At 40.1% G+C, this 25097-nt stretch overlaps 1 protein-coding gene across 7 annotated transcripts in view; it reads left to right on the forward strand.

Annotated features, from left to right (window-relative positions):
* The window catches only part of LOC130163808 (protein bicaudal D homolog 1-like), a 55441-nt gene extending 40854 nt beyond the window's left edge, over nucleotides 1-14587 (forward strand). For 4 of the 7 annotated variants that reach the window (XM_056368202.1, XM_056368203.1, XM_056368205.1 and 1 more), the window contains exon 11: nucleotides 37-9330. In XM_056368202.1, the coding sequence (XP_056224177.1) occupies nucleotides 37-1087 (1051 nt within the window). In that variant the 3' untranslated portion in view covers nucleotides 1088-9330. Of the gene's footprint in view, nucleotides 1-36; nucleotides 9331-9643; nucleotides 9728-13045 lie in introns of those variants that run through there. The other 3 variants (XM_056368209.1, XM_056368207.1, XM_056368208.1) reach the window with 3 other exon arrangements.
* The last annotated feature ends 10510 nt before the right edge of the window (nucleotides 14588-25097 follow it).

The raw sequence follows: 25097 nt of genomic DNA on the forward strand, positions 1-25097 counted from the left end.
TCATCCCTCTCTCATTTTGTTTCTTGCTCTCCTCAGATGTGACGAGTATGTGACCCAGCTGGATGAGATGCAGAGACAGCTGGCAGCAGCTGAGGATGAGAAGAAGACTCTGAACTCCCTCCTCCGGATGGCCATCCAGCAGAAACTGGCCCTTACCCAGCGCCTGGAGGATTTGGCTTTTGATCAAGAGCAGACCCACCGCACCCGTGGGGGCAGGCTGATCCGTGGGAAGACTAGCACCCCCAAAGTAAGTGCCCCGTCCTCGGCTTCGGCCTCCAAGCCAGCCCAAGGCTCCACTTCAGCTTTGGCCCCTGGCAGCCTCCCTGTTTCTGGCCTTACTAGTCCTACATCAATTGTTCCTGATGATCCCGTTGTGCCGCTCAGCCCGTCCATGGTCAGTGCCGCTACTGCAGCCCTAGCTTCAGCTCTTACCTCCCCTACCTCACACATATCCCATTGCAGTCCGTCATCACCAGTGGCCACTTCACTGGCTGGCCCTCTAGTGCCAGAGAGCCCCCCATCTCTGGAGGCCCCCTCCACTCCCTCGGCGCGGACCCCACCCTCAACCCCTCTGAGGCTGGCTCATTCCCAGTGGACCCTGGGGGTGCGGACGTTTGTGGTTGACTCCCAGAGTTTCAATGTCAATATCTCCCCGACTCTGCCCCGTAGCTTGGGGATGTCCAGGCACTACACTTCAGACACACACACCACTCCACCACCATCCACCACCACCACCACCACCACCACCATCAGGCCCACCCTGCCAGGATCTGCCCCCTCTTCTCCATACCGCTCCCCTAATCTGGGGCTCAGGCGCTCTACGTGGAGCCCCTCACCTCGAACTCGGCCCCTCTCTAGCCTGACACGCTCCTCTGTCCTCTACACTCCTTCCTCGTCCTCCCCTTACTCCTCGTCCTACTCCCCTTCCTCCTCCCACAGCTATTCCTCCGCTTATTACAGCTCCTCTCCCGCTTTTACGCCCTCTAGCTCCTACCTCGCCTCTAGCACCTCCACCTCCTACAGCCACTCCTCCCACTACACACCCCTGTACCCCAGATACTACAGTTCTTACCGGCCCCGGCACTGACCCGCCCCACTGTAAATCCTTTGCTATAAGCCTTTTTCAGCCTTTTCCACCAGGCTCCTTATTGAAACTGCAACTCCCATCATGCCTCTCTTTTCTTCACCTGAGAGATTGGGGGCTCACAGAGAGGAGGACAGAGTGGTTTCCTGTTTCCCAGTCCCTGTTTTCCTGTGCCTAAGCCTTGGCCAATGGGTTCTGAATGTTCAGTGACTTGCTCAGGGATTTGACATGAGGAGCACAAGCGCCTTCCTTTTATTCTGAGACTGCTGATTGGTCCACAGGAGGGCGTTTAAAAAAAGAGACTTTTTATTGGGAATTTTTAGTGTTTATGTTCTTCAGGTTGAGACCACACATGCATGAAGTGATTAAAAGAGACAGAGACATTCAGACATTGATGGGACACTTGGCGGACACTTTCATAGCTTTGAATGAGGGCCATGATACATTAAATACTGTCCTCTATATTCAGTGTAGTATCCACTCTGTTTTTAATAGTAGTGAGTCTCATATACTGCATTGTACTCGGATACTTAAGGGTTCAGTATGGTTCAAATGAACTAGGTACAAAGTGTCCTCCAAACGTGTCTGGAGTCAACAGTGTGTATCATTTGGGCGGCCACATTCAAAGGTGGGGTTAATGGTAGTGAATGGTACAAAAAAGCCTGCAGGTTTTTACACCTACACACACTTGGCCAATCGTGTGATCAAGTCAGTGTGGTTGTTGGATAGTTTTTTCAAAAAGGTACAAAACTTATTGGACACAGCCTCCTAAACTCCAGTATTCTAAGAGTGTGAGGGGATGGTGTTTGAGTTTCCCACAAGAAATTAGTTTGAAGCATACTGACTCCTTTAGGGTTTCAACTTTGATTTCACACAATAATCTCACAGAGACTCACACACACACCTTGTATGATGAAGTAGCTGTGGGTAAGGAGTGACGAACGCGTCACTGGTATTCACTGGATATATTGTCAGGGTGGGCACTGCTTTCCAACACAAACCTGTGCATCTCAATGACTATTCTTCATTTCCTGCCTCGGGTTGTTGCCATCAACACAACTCAACCTTTAGCAATTAGCATTTTTGTCTCTCACTAGCACCACCCAGTGGTTTGTTCTTATAGCCATGTACTCAGCTATGCATGTTCACGTTTGGATGCTCTGATTCTGCAGATTTCCTTCCCCTTCCATATGAAAAATGTATCTGATAGAGGTGCAGACTGGAAGAGAAGAAACTATGAGAAGGAGGAAGTGGAGTGGAGAGCACTCAAACATGGCATATGACCACTGTAGGATCAGCTGAAGCCCATAGTCTAGTCACTGTACAGGTTGAGGTGTGTCTCAGTAGTCTGAGTCGCTTTCTCCTCATGTTTTATTTGGAAATGCCACAAGTAAAGGAGGGAATGAATCTCAGCGATAGTTTTGGGTGATTCAAATTAATAAAACAAGATGAAATAAGAGAGTGTAACCACATGACCACATGACTTAGTATCTTTATATCCACACAGTTACAGGAAGAGGAAGTGATCACAGACTTTTTAGACACACCTTCATGGCTGACTTCAGTGAACTATCACACCAATGATGTAGCACCCTCTTGTGCCTCTGAGGTCATCTGCAGAGGTTTGTCCAGCAATACAGAATGAATGTATTCAGGTTATGTGAAGGTTCGTTCATGGCACTGCACCAAACTCAGGGAATGTGAAAAACTTCATTCGACCTGGAATCGCTTAACAACCAAACCAGAATGACTACAAGCATCACGATATTGTTTTTTCGCTGGGAGAGCAGACCTCCCAGGTTAGAAGGCACCTAAGGTTAGTGTTAGGTTTAAATCGATTTTAAAGGTCCCATATTTCACACTTCCATTGTTTTTATTTGTGTTTTTTGTATAAGTGTTGATCCATAAGAAGATATATTAGTGGTTTTTAAGAACCAAAAACCATCTCAGTGTAGTTTTACATCTCCTCTCTCAGGCTTCTCTCTGGATAATAACTCTCTAATAACAACAGGTCGGTGAGCCAATCAGAAGAGGGTGGATGGTAGGCGGGGCTTAGGGGCATGGCTCGGAGCGGTGACTGCTTCGTTGCAACATCACAAAGTTTCAGAAGTCTTGACGGCTAGTTTTAAGTTTCTGAAAACAGCATTTCTCTGTGGACTGAGCGCTTTGATACTTTCACAGTATTAATACAGAACCTGGACCTGATCTATAATCAAACAACACATGGACATCTACCTTTAGACTATATGGGACCTTTAAAAGAACAGTCTTCAGATTTAAGAGGTTTTACATCTTACGTATAGTCACAGGAGAAGACTGATATCAGTTTCATGTACAGTGTGTCCAGTACAGAGATAAGTCTCAGATGTGTGGAAAGAACTAGAAAACTGTAGCAGTTGGTCACGATCACAATACATAAGATGACACCATATAAAAAGCCTGAATTAGCCAAATTTTTATTGGTTTGCACTTTTGTAGCAGCTTATTAAAAGTGAAGCCAGATAAATGAAATAGGTCCTTTTGACTGAATTTAAGTTCATTTCAGATTTTGAGCAGTTGAAACCATCTTTCCACTAGTTTGTTCACACTTCCCTTAAGTCTTCCTGATGAATGGTGGATATTGTAGCTGTCAGAGACTTCTGACATCTTTAACTTTTTGACATGAACAGCTGTTCCTGCTCTGCTGCTCGTAATGAAGGTCTGAACCTGTTTCGTCAGACCCCATATCCAGGCAGCATCTCCATAATGAGAACCCCCCCCCCCCAGCATGTGGTTAGCTCCTAGACACCAGTACATCCTTACCTCTGTACTCGATTCACTCATTCATTGATGTTGATCTTCTCTTTTGAGCTGAAACTTATTTCTTAAAATGTATTGATGTACTTTAACTGTTGACTAACATCATATCTGAGGTCCCACCAGTCCAGCACACATGATACCGTATTCCCTGTGTCTGTGTGTGCCTTACAGAACCTGTTATACAGAACCAACACAGTGTAGCCTAATAACTAATACCTGCTCTGGCTGATTGTCTTTTGTCTGGACACAAAACCTTGTAATGTGCTTCCTTTATTTTTCATTTCCACATCTGCGCCTCAGGCTAAAGTGCTGTCGTTTTGTGTATTTGTTTTTTATCTTGAATCACTTTCTGTGGGTTGGATAATGACTCAGCTGTGAGACAATACTTGTAACTGTCAGTAGATCTTTTTTTGTCTGGGTGCTGGGTGCTGGGTGCAGCCCACATCCTCTTCAACTTTCCTTCTTTATCTCCTCCATTGTTGGAACCTTTAAACACCACTCTTCTTCTTTCTTTCAACCTATCACTGCTGAATATTTACCCCTGTCTAATACTGTAAATGGATGCACCTTCATGCCTACAACACACAAGTTTTTCAATATGCAACATGGGGCAAAATCACATTTGACAGGCAGTTGTCTTTGCCATGATTGGACAATATCTTGCCTTCATTTTTTTTCTACCTAAACCATTAAAGCTCTGTGTCTGTAATCTGATTTTTAAAGTTGCAAATTGCAGTGAAGCTCCTGCTCGACTGACATTTTCTTTTGAAAGATGTATCAGCATAAAATGTTTTCGACACACTCAGTGTGCGACTGAATGTTCATTCACAGTACATCCCTCCCTGATCTGTACTGCACTGCAGTCAGCACCAGAGCTGATCCATTCTCTGAAGCCTGACCTCCATGAGTCATTCAAATCATACTGTCAGGAGGAAATGTACATTACTTCCATTAGAGGACCAAACTGGTGTTTCAGTTGTTTACACAGTTTAATACGAATCACATACTTCACTGATGGGCGTTTTCTACAGAGTGCTGATTGATTTTTGATGTTGGATTGTTTTGCCTTCCTCTCAGCTACTGGTTTTCACTTATTTTACAGTGTGAAAACTAACTTGCTAGATCAGGGGCCGCTTTCACAAAGATATTTCACACTGGCCTGTAGTGTTGGTCCAGTCTTCATTTTGCTCATAGATTAGTCTAATGCAAGTAAGACTCACTCATTTTAAGCCAAAACATTAGACACCTAACTCACAGGCTAACTCAGGCCAAATACCAATGTTACCACGGTAACAATCAGTGACACCTGCGCTGACCAAGAAAGAAAAAAAAAAAAGAAAAACATGGCGTATAATTTGTGGTTTGCTAACATTGTTATGGAGAGAGAAACGAGATGGGAAATAGTTTCGAGAGACAGCAGCCATTTTTTTTCCAAAATGTTTTTTTTGTTGTTACACTCTTCACACACTCTTGTAACTGTTGAATTCTTCCAAAAGACAAACCTTTTCTGCTAAAAACAGAGCTGAGCAGTTAAATGCAGTTCCTCGGGCGACCATTTTGTTTATTTTGAAAAAAAATAATAAGACAGACTTAGACTTAAGAAAATCAAGAATAAACTGCTTTGTGCAAGGGATGAATTTAGACTCAGTCTATCTGAATAGAGTCTGAATAGAGTCTGTCTTTGTGAAACTGGCCCCTGATCTAGAACCACCTGCCAAATACAGTACACTATAATATTAGCAGCAGATCATGTTGGTGTGCCCTGCACTTCATACATTATTACCCAGTATATAGCTGAGAAAATAACCTCCTTGAACCTTCTGCTCACCTGCTGGAGTGCTGCAGTGTGCAGTGGCTGGAAGCTACAGTATATTACAGCTATTCTATTCAATAAAATGGTCGTCCCCCTATTAGTGCATTTGTAAGAATCCTTTCTCAGTTGAAGTAAATCATGTTTTTTTGAGACTTCACATTCATAAAACATCCTATAATATAATGTCCCACCTTATAGGTCACTAAGAGTGTCCTGTGGGGAGTTTGTATTTTTAAAATCCTTCCCATAATATATGTTATGAGATGCTCAGGAGATAATGATGCAGAATTTCATGTCAGCATTCCAGCTGGGAAGAAGGAAAAACATTAAAATACACCACAGTGAGATTTTGACAACTATCAGCAGTAATGTTGATCAGTTTTAGAAAATGGGTCAAACCAAGGTACCTCATTGATCACTAATTACACACCCTCAGCCATGTGGAAATGGTTTGGGGCTACCTGAAGTTACCTGATGCTAGTTTGAGATATTTTCAGTCAAGTGCACATTCTTTTGGTTCATATCTTAGTGTGATTGTCAGCTGTGCTGCAGGATTACTCAGACAGACTAATATTTATCTATTATATAATATTTCTTCATTCACAGCTCGATTGGACATCCAACATATTTATGTTTATTGGATGCAGAGTTGAGAAAAGAGGACTCAAAACGAAGGAACATTAGGATCTGGTGTGGATGTAATCTGTATGTTGGCTGAGGTAAAAGAAGGAACCCAGTGTGATCTCCTCTCTGTGACACCCCCCTCCCTCTGTCTAAACAGATGCACACTTTACACACTCACTCACTGACACACACGTCCCTCCTGTCAGACCTACAAACCTCTGCAAAACTTTTAAATTTAACCAGTGAGAGACAACATGAAGTCTGTCAAATGTTGTTTTCTGCCCCATGACTGGGAAACCAGTGTCATTCATATGCTGTTTTAGAGTGATCTCTGTGGTCCTAAAGGAAAAGAGTTCATGCAACAGACATGTGTTGAAGTTGATTGGCTGCAGTTTGATTGGTGTCCTAATATCTCTGGATTGAATGATACAGTTAAACATTCTCCATGGTTTTAAATAAATGTGACGTAGGGTTAGAGAGAAACATTATACTGAGGTATTTTCCCTAGAATACTGTACTGGTGACAGTATTAGGTGTCATCATGCGCACACTCATCAGGTGTTCTTGAAAATGCTGACTTCATTACAGCCAAATGAAATGAGTTTTGCCATACAGACATTTCATAAAGCGACACAGAATCGATCTTCGGTGAGAAATTATCTCAGAGAGGGATCAGAACTACGCAAGCTGAGAAAGGCCATAATCGCAAATACCTTTTTATCCCGTTATCTCAAGAAAATAAAGCTTATTATTCCAAAATATTATCAGGAGAAATTGATTCTTTGTTATCTCAAGATAAAGAGATATTATCAGGAGAAAACATTTTCGACTGAACCTCATACAAGTCACAAGTCATGAGTAACAGTTGTCCTTAGCAACAATCCTCATAGTGCAGCAGATAATGGAATATTTCAGGAGAAGTTTTTCAAATGTGGATAAGAGTATAGTAAACTTGGCACAAATCCTCCTTGAGTATTACTCTTTTGATAAAACACAGTCATAGCCATTCAAGATGGCCACCGTTTCCAAGATGGCTGACATTTCTGGCAAGGAAATGTCATTTTTTCCAATATGAATGATCTGGGTGTCAAATCAAACATTTTAACAATGTAGATGGTGAAATTTAGTTCATTGTAAAACATGAAAATTTTAACTGTTTACCTACATTTTACAAATTAAAAGTCCTGCTGAATTAGAACAATCATACAGAGGGACAGGCCAAAAAAACCTTGTCAGGATAAAAAGAATTTTGATTATTTAAAATAAAATTTAAGTAACATTAGGAATAGAAAATTTGGCATCCTTATGGTCAAAAACATAGGATTCAATTGCAAAATCATTGGAATCTTTCCAATGGGAAAATTCGTGGTAAAATATGTGTTTCCTATCTCAAGATAACAGGATAATTATCTCGTTATCTTGAGATAGAAATAAAACGTTTTCTCCTGATAATATCTCATTATCTTGGGATAACGAGCTTCGTTATGATACTGAGATACTGGGATGAAAAAATATTTGCGAGTGTGGCTTCCGTACAGAACCAAAGAACAGTCAGTTTTTCCAGTTGGAGAGCAGGTGAAAAACTATGACAAAAAAAATATATAACAATTCCTCTTCAGTTTGTGACCATGACAGTCAAATATGTTCTAGACTAGAATTCTTAAAAGGCAGCTATACTAACTAGATAACCAAGAAACCTTTGCATATTAAGACTGTAACAGCTACACAAGGTACGGTGAACACATCTGGTTCCCTATGTGTCTGTGCTCTGTCAAAGTTGGTCTCTCGATGGAAGAAAAAACCTGTTATTGCTCAAAACGTGTCATATATTGCCAAATCGCATAAACACGCATCAGTGGAGTGAAAATACCTCTTAGTTGAGACAGTTGTAGGTGGATTTGTGACCATGAGTATTGTATATAAAATAAAAAGAAAGATTAGTTAACTCAAAAAATGTTCTTCTCTTCAGGAGGCTTTTAGTGATACTGTAACAGTACAGAGAGCCAAAGTAAGAATGTACCTCATAGTGAAGATGTAAGAAAACCTTAGAACCACATAAGAAATTACTAACAACCAAGTCCTATAACATCCTGTAATGTTGCTCAGCAGTGAAGATTGTATCTAACAGTGTCTAGACAAAGATTATACATTTTTAAAATCATTGCTGATTTAACAAACACTACTGCCTGCAAACCCAAGACCTTTGCAGACTGACCTGAGGCTAGTTGACTGGCTAATGTGACTAATCTGTAAGAACAGAAGTAAAGGAAGGGCTGAATGATGTGGAGGTCTTTTAGACAGCAGCGATAACAGAGTAAATGTTTGAGAGATGACATCATGGATAAAGGAGAAACCAACAGTTATGATGACTATAGTCGTTCCCTTTTCAGAAAACCAGAGGAAAGAAACCTTCAGTCTGAGAGTTACAGAAGCTGGTGGAGCAGTACTGAGTCCTGAGGTGATATCAGGTCTTCTTCTCTCTATAACACACTGTAGCTCATTACTATTATTCCTCACCATTACTGGCAGGAGTGTGGAAACAGGATCACCATTACCACTGCAGTTTGAGAAACACCAACTTTAAACTGTTACAGTTTGAGGATGAGATCTAGTTGAGCCTTTATTGGAGTTAACCGGCTGCCATGTTTGGTCTTCTTATTGTTAAATGCACCCATGATGACATTAATGGAGCTTGATTAGTCAGAGAAAGTGACTCTGTGGCTCCAGCCCCTGCATTTAAAATTCAAATGAACTCATTTCTAAGAAATGTCTGTCTAGCTAAAACTCCAAAACTCAAACCTGTGCTGGTCATGCTTCCTGTAAGCAGCACCTCTGAGCTAATGCCCTGTCCAGACATCCAGACTGTTAAATGTCATACCACTGAATGTGTCCAATGCCTGTTTGCTTTCTGACCACTTTATATGCACGTGTAAATACCAAGTATTTTAAAGCTTTAACTGTACAGTGTTATGTTAATATAGCCTATACTGTAAATATCTAAGAATTAATACTTTGTGTGTCGTATTTTGTCATTGGGTGATCGATGATCACTCTCTTACATTCTTCCACACGGGGAATATTCATTTTCATAATTCCCCTAACAGTCATAAGTTCAACTTTACAGTATATTTAGGTCATACAGCCCTTCAACACAACGTCTCATCTCACTCTTAATACTAAATCCAAACTAAGCTTAGTCTTACTGATGTGTGGGTAAGTGTTGAGCCCTTCCTTTTCTTCCTTTCGACAAGCCTTCATCATCTGAAGTGTTTACATTGTGTGTCTGTGTTTTGTGTTCATCTAACAGTGTCAGTTTTTTGCAGATTGTCAGTAGTCTTCTGCCACAGTGGCGTTCCTCATACCCCCCCCACAGCTGAGGGTTTGGGTCTCCTCAGCTCTGTTGGCAGGTAACACCTACATCACAGTCACCACACACACACACACACACACACACACACACACACACACATGCACGCACGCATGCACGCACACACAAACACAAACACACACACACACACACACACACACACACACATACATACACACACACACACACACACACAGCGACCAGCAGACTCTAGAGACAGGTTTTTAACTGCCCTCCCTAAATCACCCCACTTATATCACTAATTGTCTGATTTTTATGTCCTCTGTGTCGGTGACAGCCAGAGCCGGTTTTCAAGTTGTTCACATGCCCGTCCCATTCTCATATTCAGCCCTTACTCAACCCTTCTCAGAGCAATTATGGCAAAATTTCCCATATTTATAATATTTTCTAGGACTCTGGATAAACAAGGATGTAACCTGAAATTAGTCTGAGTGGGGGAGTCAGACAACCCTGAGGAGGTGATTCTAGTTTTTCTCAGATTATAGAATGCTTTGACCCAAAATATTGTCTGTGAATCAAAGGACCAGTTGAGTGCTCCTTTAAAATGTAAGTCTAAATCCCAGATATCCTGGAGCACTTCCTTTTCTAATGAAAAGATAAAGGAATGATGTTAAAGAATATTATGAGAATGTTAGACAACAGCTTAGGCTTAGTAACTGATGTGCCATCTGTAGCCAGGTTGGCGAGTACTCTATTGTTCTTGGATGTTTTTAATTATGCTAGCAGTATGGTTATAGTGAACCATGTCAGCCACCACTTTGGTCCAGACTGAAAAATTTGAACTATTGGATTGATTGCCATGAAATCTGAATGTAAACAGACATTCATGGTCCCCAGAGGATCATTCTTAATGACAGACATTCATGTTCTACTCATGATGAACTCAAATCACTTAGGGGATCCTCTGACTTTTCATCTTGGGCCATCATCAGGTCAGATAATTTCAATTTGTCCAATACCTAAACTAAGATGGTGAACATTATACCTGCTTCCATCAACATCTTAGTATTGTCTCTGTGAGCATGAGCATGTTACCATGCTGACACTAGCAATTAGTGCAAACACCATTGTGCCCAAATATAATTCCAGACCTTTACCTGTTTTCTGTTTGCAGTCATCCTCAGTGTCTACTGACATCATGTGGGCTAATGTTTAGGCAAATGTGGGGAATAAGTGAGTCAAATCTTAGCCCCACATGGGATACTTCTTATCCTTTGAGGGTTGTGGGGGGCTGGAGCCAATCCCAGCTGACAATGGGCGAGAGTCGGGTTACACCCAGCACAGGTTGTCGCTCTCTCACAGGACTGAAAAGACTGTCCTCCTGTAAAAAACGAGCCCATAGGTCATCTGTGCAGCAGGTTATTATATCCCATAGTTATGTGTTGTTGCTAGGCGGCATCTAGTGGTCGAAGTAATAACTACAAGAGCAAAGGGAAAAGTGTGGTGACGTAATATAAAGAGAGACAAAGTCCACGTCAGGTTGTGGTGGATAGATGAATATGACACAGGAGAGCAGTGTTCGATTCCCATGTGGAAGTAGCAGTTTATGGTGTTTCTATTAACCATGAACATTCAACGTTGTTATTGTAACCGTGACAACAAAGATCATCTAAAGTTGAGGAAGTACTTATTTTAACCTAAATCATGATCTTGAACCTAACCAAGTAGTCAAGTAGTTCTAATGCCTAAACCTAACCAGGTAGTTTTAGTGCCTAGACCTAACCAGGTAGTTCTAGAACCTAAACCTAACCAGGTAGTTCTAGTGCCTAAACCTAACCAAGACGTTCTAGAACCTAAACCTAACCAGGTAGTTCTAGTGCCTAGACCTAACCAGGTAGTTCTAGTGCCTAACCCTAACCAGGTAGTTCTAGTGCCTAGACCTAACCAGGTAGTTCTAGTGCCTAGACCTAACCAGGTAGTTCTAGTGCCTAGACCTAACCAGGTAGTTCTAGTGCCTAACCCTAACCAGGTAGTTCTAGTGCCTAGACCTAACCAGGTAGTTCTAGTGCCTAACCCTAACCAGGTAGTTCTAGAACCTAAACCTAACCAGGTAGTTCTAGTGCTTAACCCTAACCAAGCCATGACCATTATTGTAGTAACCATGGTGACGAGGGTAAGTACGCCGCTCTCTATACAGTTGGCGTGTTTATTATTGTAACCATGACAACCAAGGTCCAGTACGCCTGCAGCCAAAGGTGCGCTATTTCAGGAGACAATCTTAGGGGTTGTATCAGAGGGTTTAAAAAAATGGCAGGTTGTTGTTCAGGTTGGAGGACTGGTTGAACCTGCATGTCTTTGAACTGTTGGAGGAAACTGGATGCAGGCAAGGGGCTAACATGAAAACTCAGAGAGGACCCCACTGGCCTGGCAGATTCAAACCCAGGAACACTGCTGCTGTGAGGCGACAATGCTAACCACTGTACCATCGAATGTCAAAATCAGACCATGATGTGGGGATGGGTCACAGTGGATTCGTTGTGAGTTTGGTTGGTTCATGCCCTGCCTGCCCTGAGCAGAGTTACATTCATATACTACTGAAACATGATCGCTGGCTGGATTATGTTCAGAGGCAACTTTTTTGTTGAATGAATGACTGAAACATATGGATGTGTATTGTAACGCCCAACCCTTGGCTGATCCTAAGGGTCACACAACACTCCACCAGTGACCCAAATCAGACTCACAAGACACCTCTAAAATAACAAAGGGTTTATTTAACATGAATATGAAAAACAACCAGGACACTAAATTAAGACACAAAACAAAACTCCAGGCTGACAGGCAGCAAGACCAGCTGTCCCCATGCTGGAAGCCTCTGTCCTGTCTGATGCTGGCACCACAGCTTTTAAACCCTTCCTTCCCAGGCCAGGGGCGTCTCATGGAGTAATGAGGAACAGCCTGGGCAGAGCTACAGGGCGGATAGGACAGGAAAAGGAACACATGCCGCTGTAACAGTATTGATGACAAAAGCACTGAGGGAAATGAGACTTGTATATGTTCACAAACTACAAAGGAATATGTGTTTTAGTGGTGGTATCTTACAAGGCTGTGTCCTCATCGTAATGACCTGGGCTTGACTCCAGCCTGGGTCATTTCCTGTCATTCTCTACTGTCTCTAAAAAGCAGATATGCTGAAAGAAATGTGTTTACATGATCAAGTTTACTTTTCTTCTCATTTTTTAACCATAAACTCGCAGCATTCCTTTGTTATATGCGCACACCAAACCCTGCCATGCTACTCAGCAGGTGGCTGCAATGCATTATGGTCTATGTAAAGCCACTGGACGCCTATGTTTCACATCGTTACTCAACCATGATCTCTACCTTTTGTTCTCAGCAGCAGTGTGTCGACTCTCTTGGATCACTGTCCCATGGTCCGCACAGCAGACGCCCTGCCGTGAGTGCCTCCTGTCTGGCTTGCCGCACCCCACCTCCATGGTCATCTGTCTCTGTGACTCCCCAAACATTTTCTCCAGAGGACTTTGGCCACTAGTAAATAAACCATCCCACGAGGAGTGCCTGGCTCACACTTACATGCTTTGGAGAAGTGACACTGTGACATATGAACCTACTGACAGGGCCAGAACCCCAGCACCTATTTATCCATATATTCATTCATTCAGTCTTTTGAATCATCAAAACCACATTAATCAAGTATGTCTCTCTCTCTCTCTCTCTCTCTCTCTCTCTCTCTCTCTGTGTGTGTGTGTGTGTGTGCATGTGTAAACATTTGGTTTGGAGTCCCAAAATGTGTATTTCTGTGGCACCATACAACTACGTGTATTTCATGAAGTATGTGCCAGTGTATATGTTTTAGCTTTCAGTGCTTTGAGATTACAGCATTTTAAAACATTACACTCTATTAATTTGTCCACACATTCATACGTAGTTTGTGCGTCACTCCCACTCGCATAGACATGCTATCCCAGTAACGACAGAAAGAACATCTTCAAATTTGGCACAAACATTCACTATAAACTCAAAAATTCAACTGGGTAGATTTTAGTGGTCAAAGGTCAAAGGTCAAGGTCAGTGTGACCTCATAAAACACTTTTTGGCCATTACTCAAGACTTCACAGCAACTATGACAAAATTTCACACAAATGGTTCATATTTTCTATGACTGTGGATAAACAGGGATGTAACCTGAAACTAGTCTGAGTGGAGGAGGCAGACGACCACGAGGAGGTGATTTACATGTTTTATTCCGACACATAAAACCTGCCTCTTCACCACTAAAAAAGAGAGAAGCACAAATTGAAGCAACGCATTCCAAAACCTGTTGTGTGATGTTAGCATCAAAAAGCTGCCGACAGTGTATCAGTCATCTACATGTCCGCTTTGTTTCGTTGACAGAGCTCAGCTTCAGATTGAGTGAAAACAGTCAGGCTTGTCAATCCACAGATGCTGATTGACTGACGGACGCTGAAGCCAACAGGACTCAACTGGACATGAGATGGAGTCTGGGGAATAAAATAATGTGGATCATTTGAAAAGGACTAGCAGTCACCTCAGTGAACTTTACTTCAGGTCCTGAACTCCTCAGGCTCCAATCAGGGTTATTAAGCTGTGATCAGACTAATAATGAGTGGATTCTTCCACAGGGCAGATGTGAGGAGGCAGTTTACTCAACTCATGACTTTACCAAACACTGCAGCACTGCATTAGTCCCACTTTGTCTCTGAGAATGCAGATGGAGGCTTGAATTTCTATGATCTCATAATACTGTGCTGAACTGTCAGGATGTCACTGCTCTGTACTTCATATAAAGTGACTCTGTGAAGAAGAGATGCTTCAACATTAATGAGCAATATTGTTGCAAAATGATTGTTTCCTAATATTTTCCTTTCAAATGTGAAATAAACTGCACATACTGACACGTGCTTTTTCTGTTGTGTTGTATCCGTGGAGAAACAGATGTGGCATTTGTGATGTCATCCACAGGTTTCTCAAGGGAATCAAAAGGAATTAAAAGCCCATGGTTTTTTCTATCTGGAGTGAAGAAGATCTCATATTTGGTAAGGGTGAGGACGCCTGAGTGGAGCTGAAGGATGGCGCTGAACAAAACATGTTTCTCTTTAAGTCTCTGTATCTCCTTAATGGAACAAGGATGCTCGAAGCTGCTACGAAGAAGAAGATCAGAAGAGACATTAGTTAAGGCCTGAACTTAGGGAATCAGGTCTATAACCACAATGAGGTCCCTGTGAGTCTGTAGGGTTAGAGGAAATGTAATACTGAACAAAATACACTGGGCCTTTATCTGAGAAGCATTAAAGTGCTCATTCATATTTCATGGTAGCTACATTTTGAGATATTCTGGGCACATGACCACATCTTGTAGCAGTAGCATGATTCAGTTCAGTCACTGCAGTTCACCCTGAGCCAGAAATGTTCTGTTGTTTCTTTTATGCTGCATTTGCATCGTCAAATTAGTGACAGTGGTTTTTAATTCACTTGTGGTTTATATTTTTCCTCTAAACATGATGCTGTGGGGTAGAAAAATAATGAATACTGGTGGGTTTAATCTCTCAACCACTAGGAGGCGCAAATGTATGAGGATTGGTGACTCATTGCAGCAGATGTAGACAGAGGAGTTTCCAGTGTCTTTTTTTTTTTAATTCTCCTACTTTAAGGTTCTAATCAATAACTTTTCCACATGAAAATGTCTAAAAACAAGTAGACCTGTATTCTTTATGTTGTATAGTTGTGTTCTTACATTATCCCAAATGTTTCCATGAATTCTCACATCACTGACATCATATCCTCTATGGTCATGTGTCACAGTGTGTTTGTCTGACAGAAACTCAACATTGACTTTTATCTAGTTTTAAGTCACATACACTTTTTACACCTTGGTGGTTTTCAGCTCTATATTTGAACCAGATGAAGGATTTTAGTCGTCGGACGTCTGGATCTGAAGTTATCAGAGAAACAAGCTGAGGAAATGTTAGACAGCTCAGCTCCCAGCTGCTGGAGACGTCCTGTCCTGTGTCACTGAAGAGCGTCAGTGAATCTCTGATTTTTAAAGGTAAACTTCTTTATTCAGTGTTTTTAACGGTTACAATCACCGTTTCTGTTTGATTTCCTGAAACACTGACACTGAAGGAATCCAAACCGGGAGGAGCTTACAGTAATGGTGGTGAAGACAACAACTCCCATGACCCCATGCTATTATACACTATACGCTGATGTCACACAACACCATCTTTTGTTACTGTTTTGATTGAGAGACCCCTAGAGGCAGAAGTTATACTGTGTATTTAAGAGTCAGAAGCTTGGAAACATTTGCAATCATTTATTTCAGATTTTTTTCTGGACAAACTGTGAACCAGTTGTTTTACATCCTCAGCTCACCTCCACTTATATATACACATAATATCAGATATACTAAGCGTTCGTGGGCAGCACCGCTTACAACGGGAGGCTCATGACTTCAGTATTTCATCAGTGTCTCTGAGAAATTGTCACAGTGTGTTTTTAAGGCTTCAGCAGTGACCCCTTACAAACATAGTAAGGTTTATGGGTTGTATTGAAAGTTTGACTTTAGATCTTTGTGTTTCTAAAACCCAGACTACTGCTTTCAACCAGCCCACCTGAGTGTTGCTTCTCTCTGATCTGTGTCTAACGTTGTATGGTCCATACTTAATATACATACATACTTAAAATAGGCATAGGAAGAGAGTTAGATTGAATAATGGGCTTACAGGAATTCCTGTGCAGCTGGTCAGACATACATAACAACAAATGAGCTGTTGGATTTAGGTTAAAGAAACAGCTTTACCTCCACAGGCCAACTCAGCTTGAACTGGTTCTTAGCGCCTGGTCCGGTGTTTCCTGTTCAGGGCAGTGGACTAGCCCAGTTTCTTTGGCAAGTACAGCATTTCTTGCTGACAAGGACTTGCAGTCTTTTTGTTAGCTGTAATTTTTAGACATCACTTTAAATGCTCCAACAAGCACCATTCTTACTTGGATGAGCCAGGTGGTTACATGAGGATTACATTCTTTGATTTCTCAAGTGCCTTTGGACCATCCAACCCCCCGGTCTTAAAGACTGGTAACAATTGTTGGTAGGACCCAATTGCAGCACCACACACCACAATTACGATTGATAATGACCTTTATTAAAGAACCAGCAGAGATATTGCACACAGGTGGGTATTGGGGATAGAGGAAGGGCTCCAGGGCTGGAGAGCCGTGGGTTAGGTGAGTGGAGCGAGGTGACTGAGCTCACACACAGGGGGAAGTTTGTGGACACGAAGGCTGGGGCTGGCGGTGCCGAGCATTAGGGAACAGGCTGGAGATGTCGTCGAGGGAGCAGGAGGATCAGAACCAGGTGAGCAGTCAGTGGGGCAGACAGACCAAGAAGGAGCAGGCAGGCGGGTAATCGGAGTCAGATGAAGGATCGGGAAACGAGCAGGGAAGCACCCACGTTGCGACGTCGGAGCTGGAGAGCGCCAAAAAGCCACAGGGACAGGCAGATGGGGACAAGGAAGTGCACACGCAGAAGTCGTGGTCAGGGACAGAAGGCTGAGGTGTTTACCGGGGCACAGACGAGGCAGGAAGGTCAGGGATGAGCAGCATATTCTAGTAGAGCATAAAAATGTCAAAAAACGTCATAGTATATAGTATGGCATAAAATTTCAAAAGACGTCATAGTACAGTCAGGCACAAAACATCACAGTATAGTAAGGCAAACAAATGCCAAAAAAATACATATTCTAGTAGAGCATAAAAATGGCAAAAAACGTCATAGTACAGTATGGCATAAAATTTCAAAAAACGTCATAGTATAATAAGGCATAAAAATGACAAAAAAACTTCATAGTATAGTCAGGCACAAAACGTCATAGTATAGTATGGCATAAAATTTTAAAAAATGTCATAGTATATTAAGTCATAAAAATGCCAAAAAACATCATTGTGTACTATTGCGTGAAAATGTCAAAAAACGTCATAGTATAGTATGCCATAAAATGTCATAAAAACGTCACAGTATGGTAAGGCATTAAACGCCAAAAAACATCACAGTATCATAAGGTATAAAAATGGCAAAAAACATCATAGTATAGTAAGGCAAAAAATATATCAAAAAGTATCATAGGAGAGTAAAGCCCCAAACCAGGGATTGAACCCATGACCTTGCCAGTGTGAGGCAGCAGTCCTGACCATTGTACCTCTGCATCACAAGCTCATGGTATAGCATGATATTAAGGATATGTTAGCATACTAATCCATGATATATCACAAAAGATTGTCCATTAGGCATAAAATGTCATGAAAACATAATTGTATAGTAAGACATATAAATGTCAAAAAACATCATAGTTTAGGATGGCGCAAAAATGTCACAGTATATAAAAGCCTAAAAACAGGGTTTGAACCCTTGCCCTTCTCAGTGTGAGGCTATAGTCCTAACCATCATACCACCATGCTGCTGGATCACTAACTCATTGTAATGCAAGGTATATAAAATATCAGTACACTACTCCGTGAAATATCATAAAACGTCATAGTATTGTAAGGCATAAAATATTATAGTATAGTAAGGCATAAAAATGCCAAAAAAAGTCATATTCTAGTAGAGCATAAAAATGGCAAAAACGTCATAGTATAGTATGGCATAAAATTTCAAAAAATGTCATAGTATACTAAGGAATAAAAATGACAAAAAAAGTCATATTATAGTAGAGCATAAAAATGTCAAAAAACGTCATAGTATAATAAGGCATAAAAATGGCACAAAACGTCACAGTATAGTAAGGCAAAAAAAATGCCAAAAAAAGTCATATTATAGTAGAGCATAAAAATGTCAAAAAACGTCATAGTATTGTATGGCATAAAATTTCAAAAAAACATCATAGTATAATAAAGTATAAAAATGGCACAAAACGTCACAGTATAGTAAGGCATAAAAATGCCAAAAAACTTCATTGTGTGCTATTGCGTGAAAATGTAAAAAAACGTCATAGTATAGTAAGGCATAAAAATGCCAAAAAGCATCATAGGACAGTAAAGCCCCAAAACAGGGATTGAACGCATGACCTTGTCAGTGTTAGGCAGTAGTCCTGACCATAGTACCACAATACTTCTACATCACAAGCTCATAGTATAGCAAGGTATTAAGGATATATTAGTATACTAATCCATGAGATATCACAAAAGATTGTCCATTAGGCATAAAATGTCATGAAAAAATCAAAGTATAGTAATGCAAAAAAATGTCAAAAAACGTAATCATATAGCGTGACTTGAATATGTCAAAAAATGTCATTGTATAGTATGGCATAAAATGTCACAAAAACATAATAGTATATAAAGGCATGAAAGGTCATAAAAACGTCACAGTATGGTAAGGCATTAAACGCCAAAAAACATCATAGTATCATAAGGTATAAAAATGGCAAAAAGGACCATAGGACAGTAAAGCCCCAAACCAGGGATTGAACCCATGACCTTGCCAGTGTGAGGCAGCAGTCCTGACCATTGTACAACAATACCTCGGCATCACAAGCTGATGGTATAGCATGATATTAAGGATATTTTAGCATACTAATCCATGATATATCATTGTCCATTAGGCATAAAATGTCTTGAAAACATAATTGTATAGTAAGACATATAAATATCAAAAAACATCATAGTATAGGATGGCGCAAAAATGTCACAGTATATAAAAGCCTAAAAACAGGGTTTGAACCCTTGCCCTTCTCAGTGTGAGGCTATATTCCTAACCATCGTACCACCATGCTGCTGGATCCCTAACTCATTGTATAGCAAGGTATATAAAATATCAGTATACTACTCCGTGAAATATCATAAAACGTCATAGTATTGTAAGGCATAAAAAACTTAATTGCGTACTGTAGCGTGAAACTATCAAATAACATCACAGGATTATAAAGTCTGAAACCAGGGCTTGAACCCTTGACCTTCTCAGTGTGAGGGAATAGTCCTAACCATTCTACCACCATGCTGCTGCATTATGAACGCCTTGTATAGAAAGGTATATAAAATATCAGTATACTACTCCGTGAAATATCATAAAACGTCATAGTATTGTAAGGCATAAAACGTCAAAGTATAGTAAGGCATATAAAAATGCCAAAAAACTTAATTGCGTACTGTAGCGTGAAACCATCCAAAAACATCACAGGATTATAAAGTCTGAAACCAGGGTTTGAACCCTTGACCTTCTCAGTGTGAGGGAATAGTCCTAACCATCGCACCACGATGCTGTTGCATTGCAAAGTAATTTTATAGCAAGATATATGAAATATCAGTATACTACTCCTTGAAATATCATAGCACATCATAGTATAGTAATGCATAAAAATGCCAAAAAAAACCTCATCATATAGTCTGGCATGAAAATGTAAAGAAACGTCATATCATACTAAGATATAAAAATGTCAAATAACATCATAGTATGGTCAGGTATAAAACGCCATAGCATAGCAAGGCAAAAAAATATCAGAAGAATGGTATATTAAGAAATAAAATGTCATAGTATATTAAGGCATTAAAATGCCAAAAAACTTCATTGTATAATATGGCGTTAAAATGTAAAAAAAAATCATAGTATAGTATGGCATAAAATTTCAAAAAAGGTCATAGTATAATAAGGCATAGAAATGTCAAAAAATGTCATCATACTGTATTGTGTGAAAATGTAAAAAAAACCTCATAGTATAGTATGGCATAAAATTTCAAAAAACATCATACTATAATAAGGCATAAAAATTCTAAAAAACGTCATAATATACTAAGGTATAAAAATGTCAAAAAAAAGTTTTAGTATAGTAAGGCATAAAACGTCATGATATAGTGAATCATAAAAATGCCCAAAAAATTCATTGGATAGTATGATGTCAAAATGTAAAAAAAAACTCATAGTATAGTATTGCACAAAAATTTCAAAAAAACTTAATAGTATAGTAAGGCATAAAATTGTCAAAAAATGTCATAGTCCACTATGGCATGAAATTAAAAAAAAAAAAAACATCATCATACTGTATGGTGTGAAAATGTCAAAAAACATCACAGTATAGTATGGCATAAAATTTCTTAAAAAACATAATAGTGGTAATTTAAATAGCGGTTCATGGGATTTATTAACCCTCAGGGGTCCCTCTGTCCTTTTTTGGACATTTTCTTTACTTTTCTTTTTTGATTTGCTGATCATTTTGGCTGTGTTACAGCTGAAGGTATGGATTTCTGCAAGAAAGTGTCTTTTTTGAATATTTTTAAAATCTAATGTCAGTTACTGTTACAGGTCTATTATACACTGGTAACATGTTTTGTACCCTCTGGGGTTCCTCGCTTCCAAAAAAGGACACACAAAGAAAATGCTATAAAATCATCATATATCAATATTTTTTTCTGCTTTTTTTGCATAAATCTCTTAAACCACTTCAGTTCTGCTCAAACCTACCAAATGATTATTAGTTTTCAGGATTTCAAGCCTTTAAATGCCAGTTTGAAGACATGTCGCCTCTTGTTTTATTAAAAAAAACACAACACAGAATATGAGATATTTCCCACATAATACATGATGCAGGGATGTGACATTGTTTTATATCAGAGTCTTTTATATCAAGACATTTCTCAAAACCAGAATATGATCAGGGTGACTTTTGAACACTGGAAATAAATCATGTACTCATCCCGGCAGTAGCCCCCGTGGCACTCAAAATTTCCCTGGAATTTTCTAGTTATTATTATTATTATTATTATTATTATCAACAATGCGCTAATGGACACAAGAATTTCCCCTAGGGGATAAATAAAGTATCTATCTATCTATCTATCTATCTATCTATCTATCTATCTATCTATCTATCTATCTATCTATCTATCTATCGACAGTATCACTGAACTATAGAGTAACAGATTAATGGGAGTATCTGTCCCAACCCACCTCAGCCCATGTGTGAAAATGTAGACTTACTTTCACCATGTTTGTAGTTCAGTATAAACATGTTCTGTTACAGAGTCCTGACGTTGAGGCAGCAGCAGCAGCTGTACATCTACTGTTATAAAAAAAATGATCTGTTTTCTGTGTTGTGTGAAGCCTGTATGACAAAATTAACAACACACACAGTTGTAAAGACAGCAGTGTTTGGTGTTAAGTTCATCAGTGTGTTGCTGCTGCTTTGAAAGAGTCATTTAGATGGTGCATGTGTGTATGGTTTAGAAAAAGTATTGTCAGGTTGTGATTGCAGAGTTTCATTTTGACACAAAAGTGAGAAGTCCAGCTCCAAGTGTCTCATTTGGCTTGTGTGCAGAGTTTTGACACAATGAGCCAATTTGGACCTTTTTGACAATTGATATAAAACAGTTCATCCCTGACATCTTTAAGGGGCCTGTTCCATTATTCAACAAAGTGCTTCATCAGTTATATGGCTGCCTGAGAAACTGGAATCCACACTGCAAATCTCCAGCTATTTCTATCATATACACAAAGCACAGGTTTAGTGTTCCAGTAAATGGCTCTGTCTTTATAAATTCACAATTTTTACTTCTTAGTCACGATTTTTACTTCTTTTCTGAAATGATGTAAAATCTGATAAAAAAAAAAAAAAAACGATTTCCAACTTCAGTATCAAAATGTGTGAAAGTCAAACTTTCTGTTCCCAATAATCAGTCAAACCCACTGACATCCTGCTGCGACACTATTACAGCTCGGTGTCTGAATTGTTGTTTTATCATGTTGTGATGCTATACACACAGTGCTGGTGTGTGTGTGTGTGTGTGTGTGTGTGTGTGTGTGAAGTGATTGATTAGCTATGCATAGCTGCTTTCCATCCCTGTTGTTTGTTCTCTTATCAGAGGCTCTTGACACTGGAGTTATTACTTCTCACTTACAGAGAAAACTCTGAGGAAACTCTCTAATGAATAATGATGTGAAGGAAATTATTGAGTGACCTGTGTTATAGACTTAACTCTTTTAAATGCTTTTTAAGATATGTCATACATTACCTGCAGAGATATATGAGGGGTCATGGAAAACAGAATTCATTCTGGACCTCTCACATACATTTATTCTACTGTCTCTCTCTATAAACATGTACTTTTGAAAGGAATGAAGACTGTGGATTTCATCCCCTGTCTCATTCATTTGAAGCACAATAATAGGGAAACTTTTAAAGTCCAGATTGAACAGCAGGAATGATTCTAGCACCCAGAGTCAATTTCAGTGTACATCCACCGATCAGCCGCCACATTAAAGCAAGTTGCCAGGTTTCAGTGTGGTGGCTGATTGGTGTATGTGAGCAGTGTTGTTTAAAACACCACCAATTATTTCTGCAACATCTCAAAGTTCCAAACTTTCAAAAGCCTTTCTGGGAAAAGTAAAACTAAACGAGCAATCAGCACAGCAGGTGGAAACTCATGAAACTACATTTGTCAGATATTGTTTACCTGCAGTATGTGTATGAGTTTGTGTGTGTTTGAATACAGTCAAGGCTGAATCCTGCAGTGTGTGTGTGTGCTGTGAAGTCCAATTCAAGAGGATATGTGTGTAATGAGAGCAGGAGTTTGTGAAGTTTGGTGCAGATTGGACAATGTACAGTATATTACGGTTATGACAACTTCCTGTTTAATGGTGAAACATCAAAATACTTCCTGTTGCAAAATTCACAGCACCGCCACAGACAGTCCATTCAATGACAATGCACAATTTTAAAAGTGAAGCATCATCAAGGTGTTAAACATTTTCTGACCAAGTTTTGGGCAGATTGGACAATCTGTTGTGAAATTGACCACACAGCTAAAGCATCATCACAGCGTGAAGTAAGTTTGAGGTGGGCGTGGTCAACCTGCCAGGAGGAGTACATGAAATTGTAAAAAAGGAAATTGAATAAATATGGGCATGTAGACGATTTCAGGCCAGGACTCTTATCAAACATATCTGTCTAACCACTTCAACTTTCATTTCACAGAATACTGATTATGCTTTCAGTAAATCAACAGAGAGAGAGTTTCTCATAAGGACATAAACACCGGCAGTGTTTTAAAATGCTTATGAAACGGTAAATTGAGTATCAGGAATAAAGCAAAACCACAGAGAGAGGTAAATACAACTAATTCAATTACAAGACAGTTCCCAGAAGACAGAAAGATGAATTAAGTAAAGGAGCACTCTACCAATTTTACACCTGAGGTCAGTTTACTGGTTACTAGAGCTCCACTGTGTGTGTAACGTCTGTGAAAAAGGTACAACTTTGACACTTGTGTGACTGTGATTCTGGTTCTGTTCAGACCTGACATTAACATGTGATCTGGAGACAGGTGCACAGCTCTGAGCACATCACTTTGCACCTGTACTCTGAGCTGTGTACCTGTGATTGAGAAGGATGATAATGCCAGGTCTGAACTCAGCCTTTCTAATAAGGGCCAAACTTTGCTGTGCTGACATTATGTCACATCCAGTCACATCAGAAAACACTGAAGCACTCATTCTGGCCATTTTTTGCAAAAAACAATGTATTTCATCATGTAGTCTGGAGGACTTGTTGCACCCTTTGCTGTCACCCTCAGGGAGACACTATAGACAAGTACCCAAAAATGTGCACAGCAAGGCGCTTCTGCCAAATGAAACTGGAATACTGAATACATGCATCCCAGCCCAAAATCCTTGGAATAAAATTCATATTGGCTAAATCCACACATGCTAAGAAAGTCTTATGTAGTACAAGTCTAACTACCTCATTTACTGTAACCACAATCATGCACAGGTCTTGTAGAGAGCAAGAATTTTAAGAAATATTGGCATTGAGTGTTAAAATGCAAAAAAACAAACAAACAAAAAAACTCACAGGCATCACGTTGTCTGTCTTCCAACGCACAATTTTATCTTCACAGCCTGTTACATGCCACAACACAGGAGCTGATTCACTTTCATCTGTCCAGAAGTTTCAAGCAAAATTAGACCAACTACCAGCTCCTTCTTTCTGTTATTTCTCATCCCAGGGAACAAACCTTGATTTAACAAGTCCTCATCAAAAGCATCATTCAGTCAGCGTGTTCTTTTAGGAAAGCTGCTACTGCTTCTGCAATATTTCATCTTCCTCCTTGTGGGTGATGGTCATCCTCTACCCTAAACCTCCTACATTCACCCCAACATCAATGCTGTACTTGCAAAACCAAAAATCTCTGATGCACTTATTTCCTGGAAAGTTGTGCATATAACTGGTAGTGGTCCTGCTATTCATCAGTGCTGACTTCAATACTACTCACAAAATCACACTTGAACGAAAACACCATTGTCAGGGATAGATAGAACATTCAGGTCGGGTCATCACGACCTCAGTCACTCATCACATCCTCGGCATGGTCGTCCTGACCTCATGCATCACTTATGGTGTTTTCAGTTTGGTCGTCAGACCTTT

Source organism: Seriola aureovittata, chromosome 22 (assembly GCF_021018895.1).
Source record: "Seriola aureovittata isolate HTS-2021-v1 ecotype China chromosome 22, ASM2101889v1, whole genome shotgun sequence".
In the NCBI taxonomy this organism is placed as follows: domain Eukaryota; kingdom Metazoa; phylum Chordata; class Actinopteri; order Carangiformes; family Carangidae; genus Seriola; species Seriola aureovittata.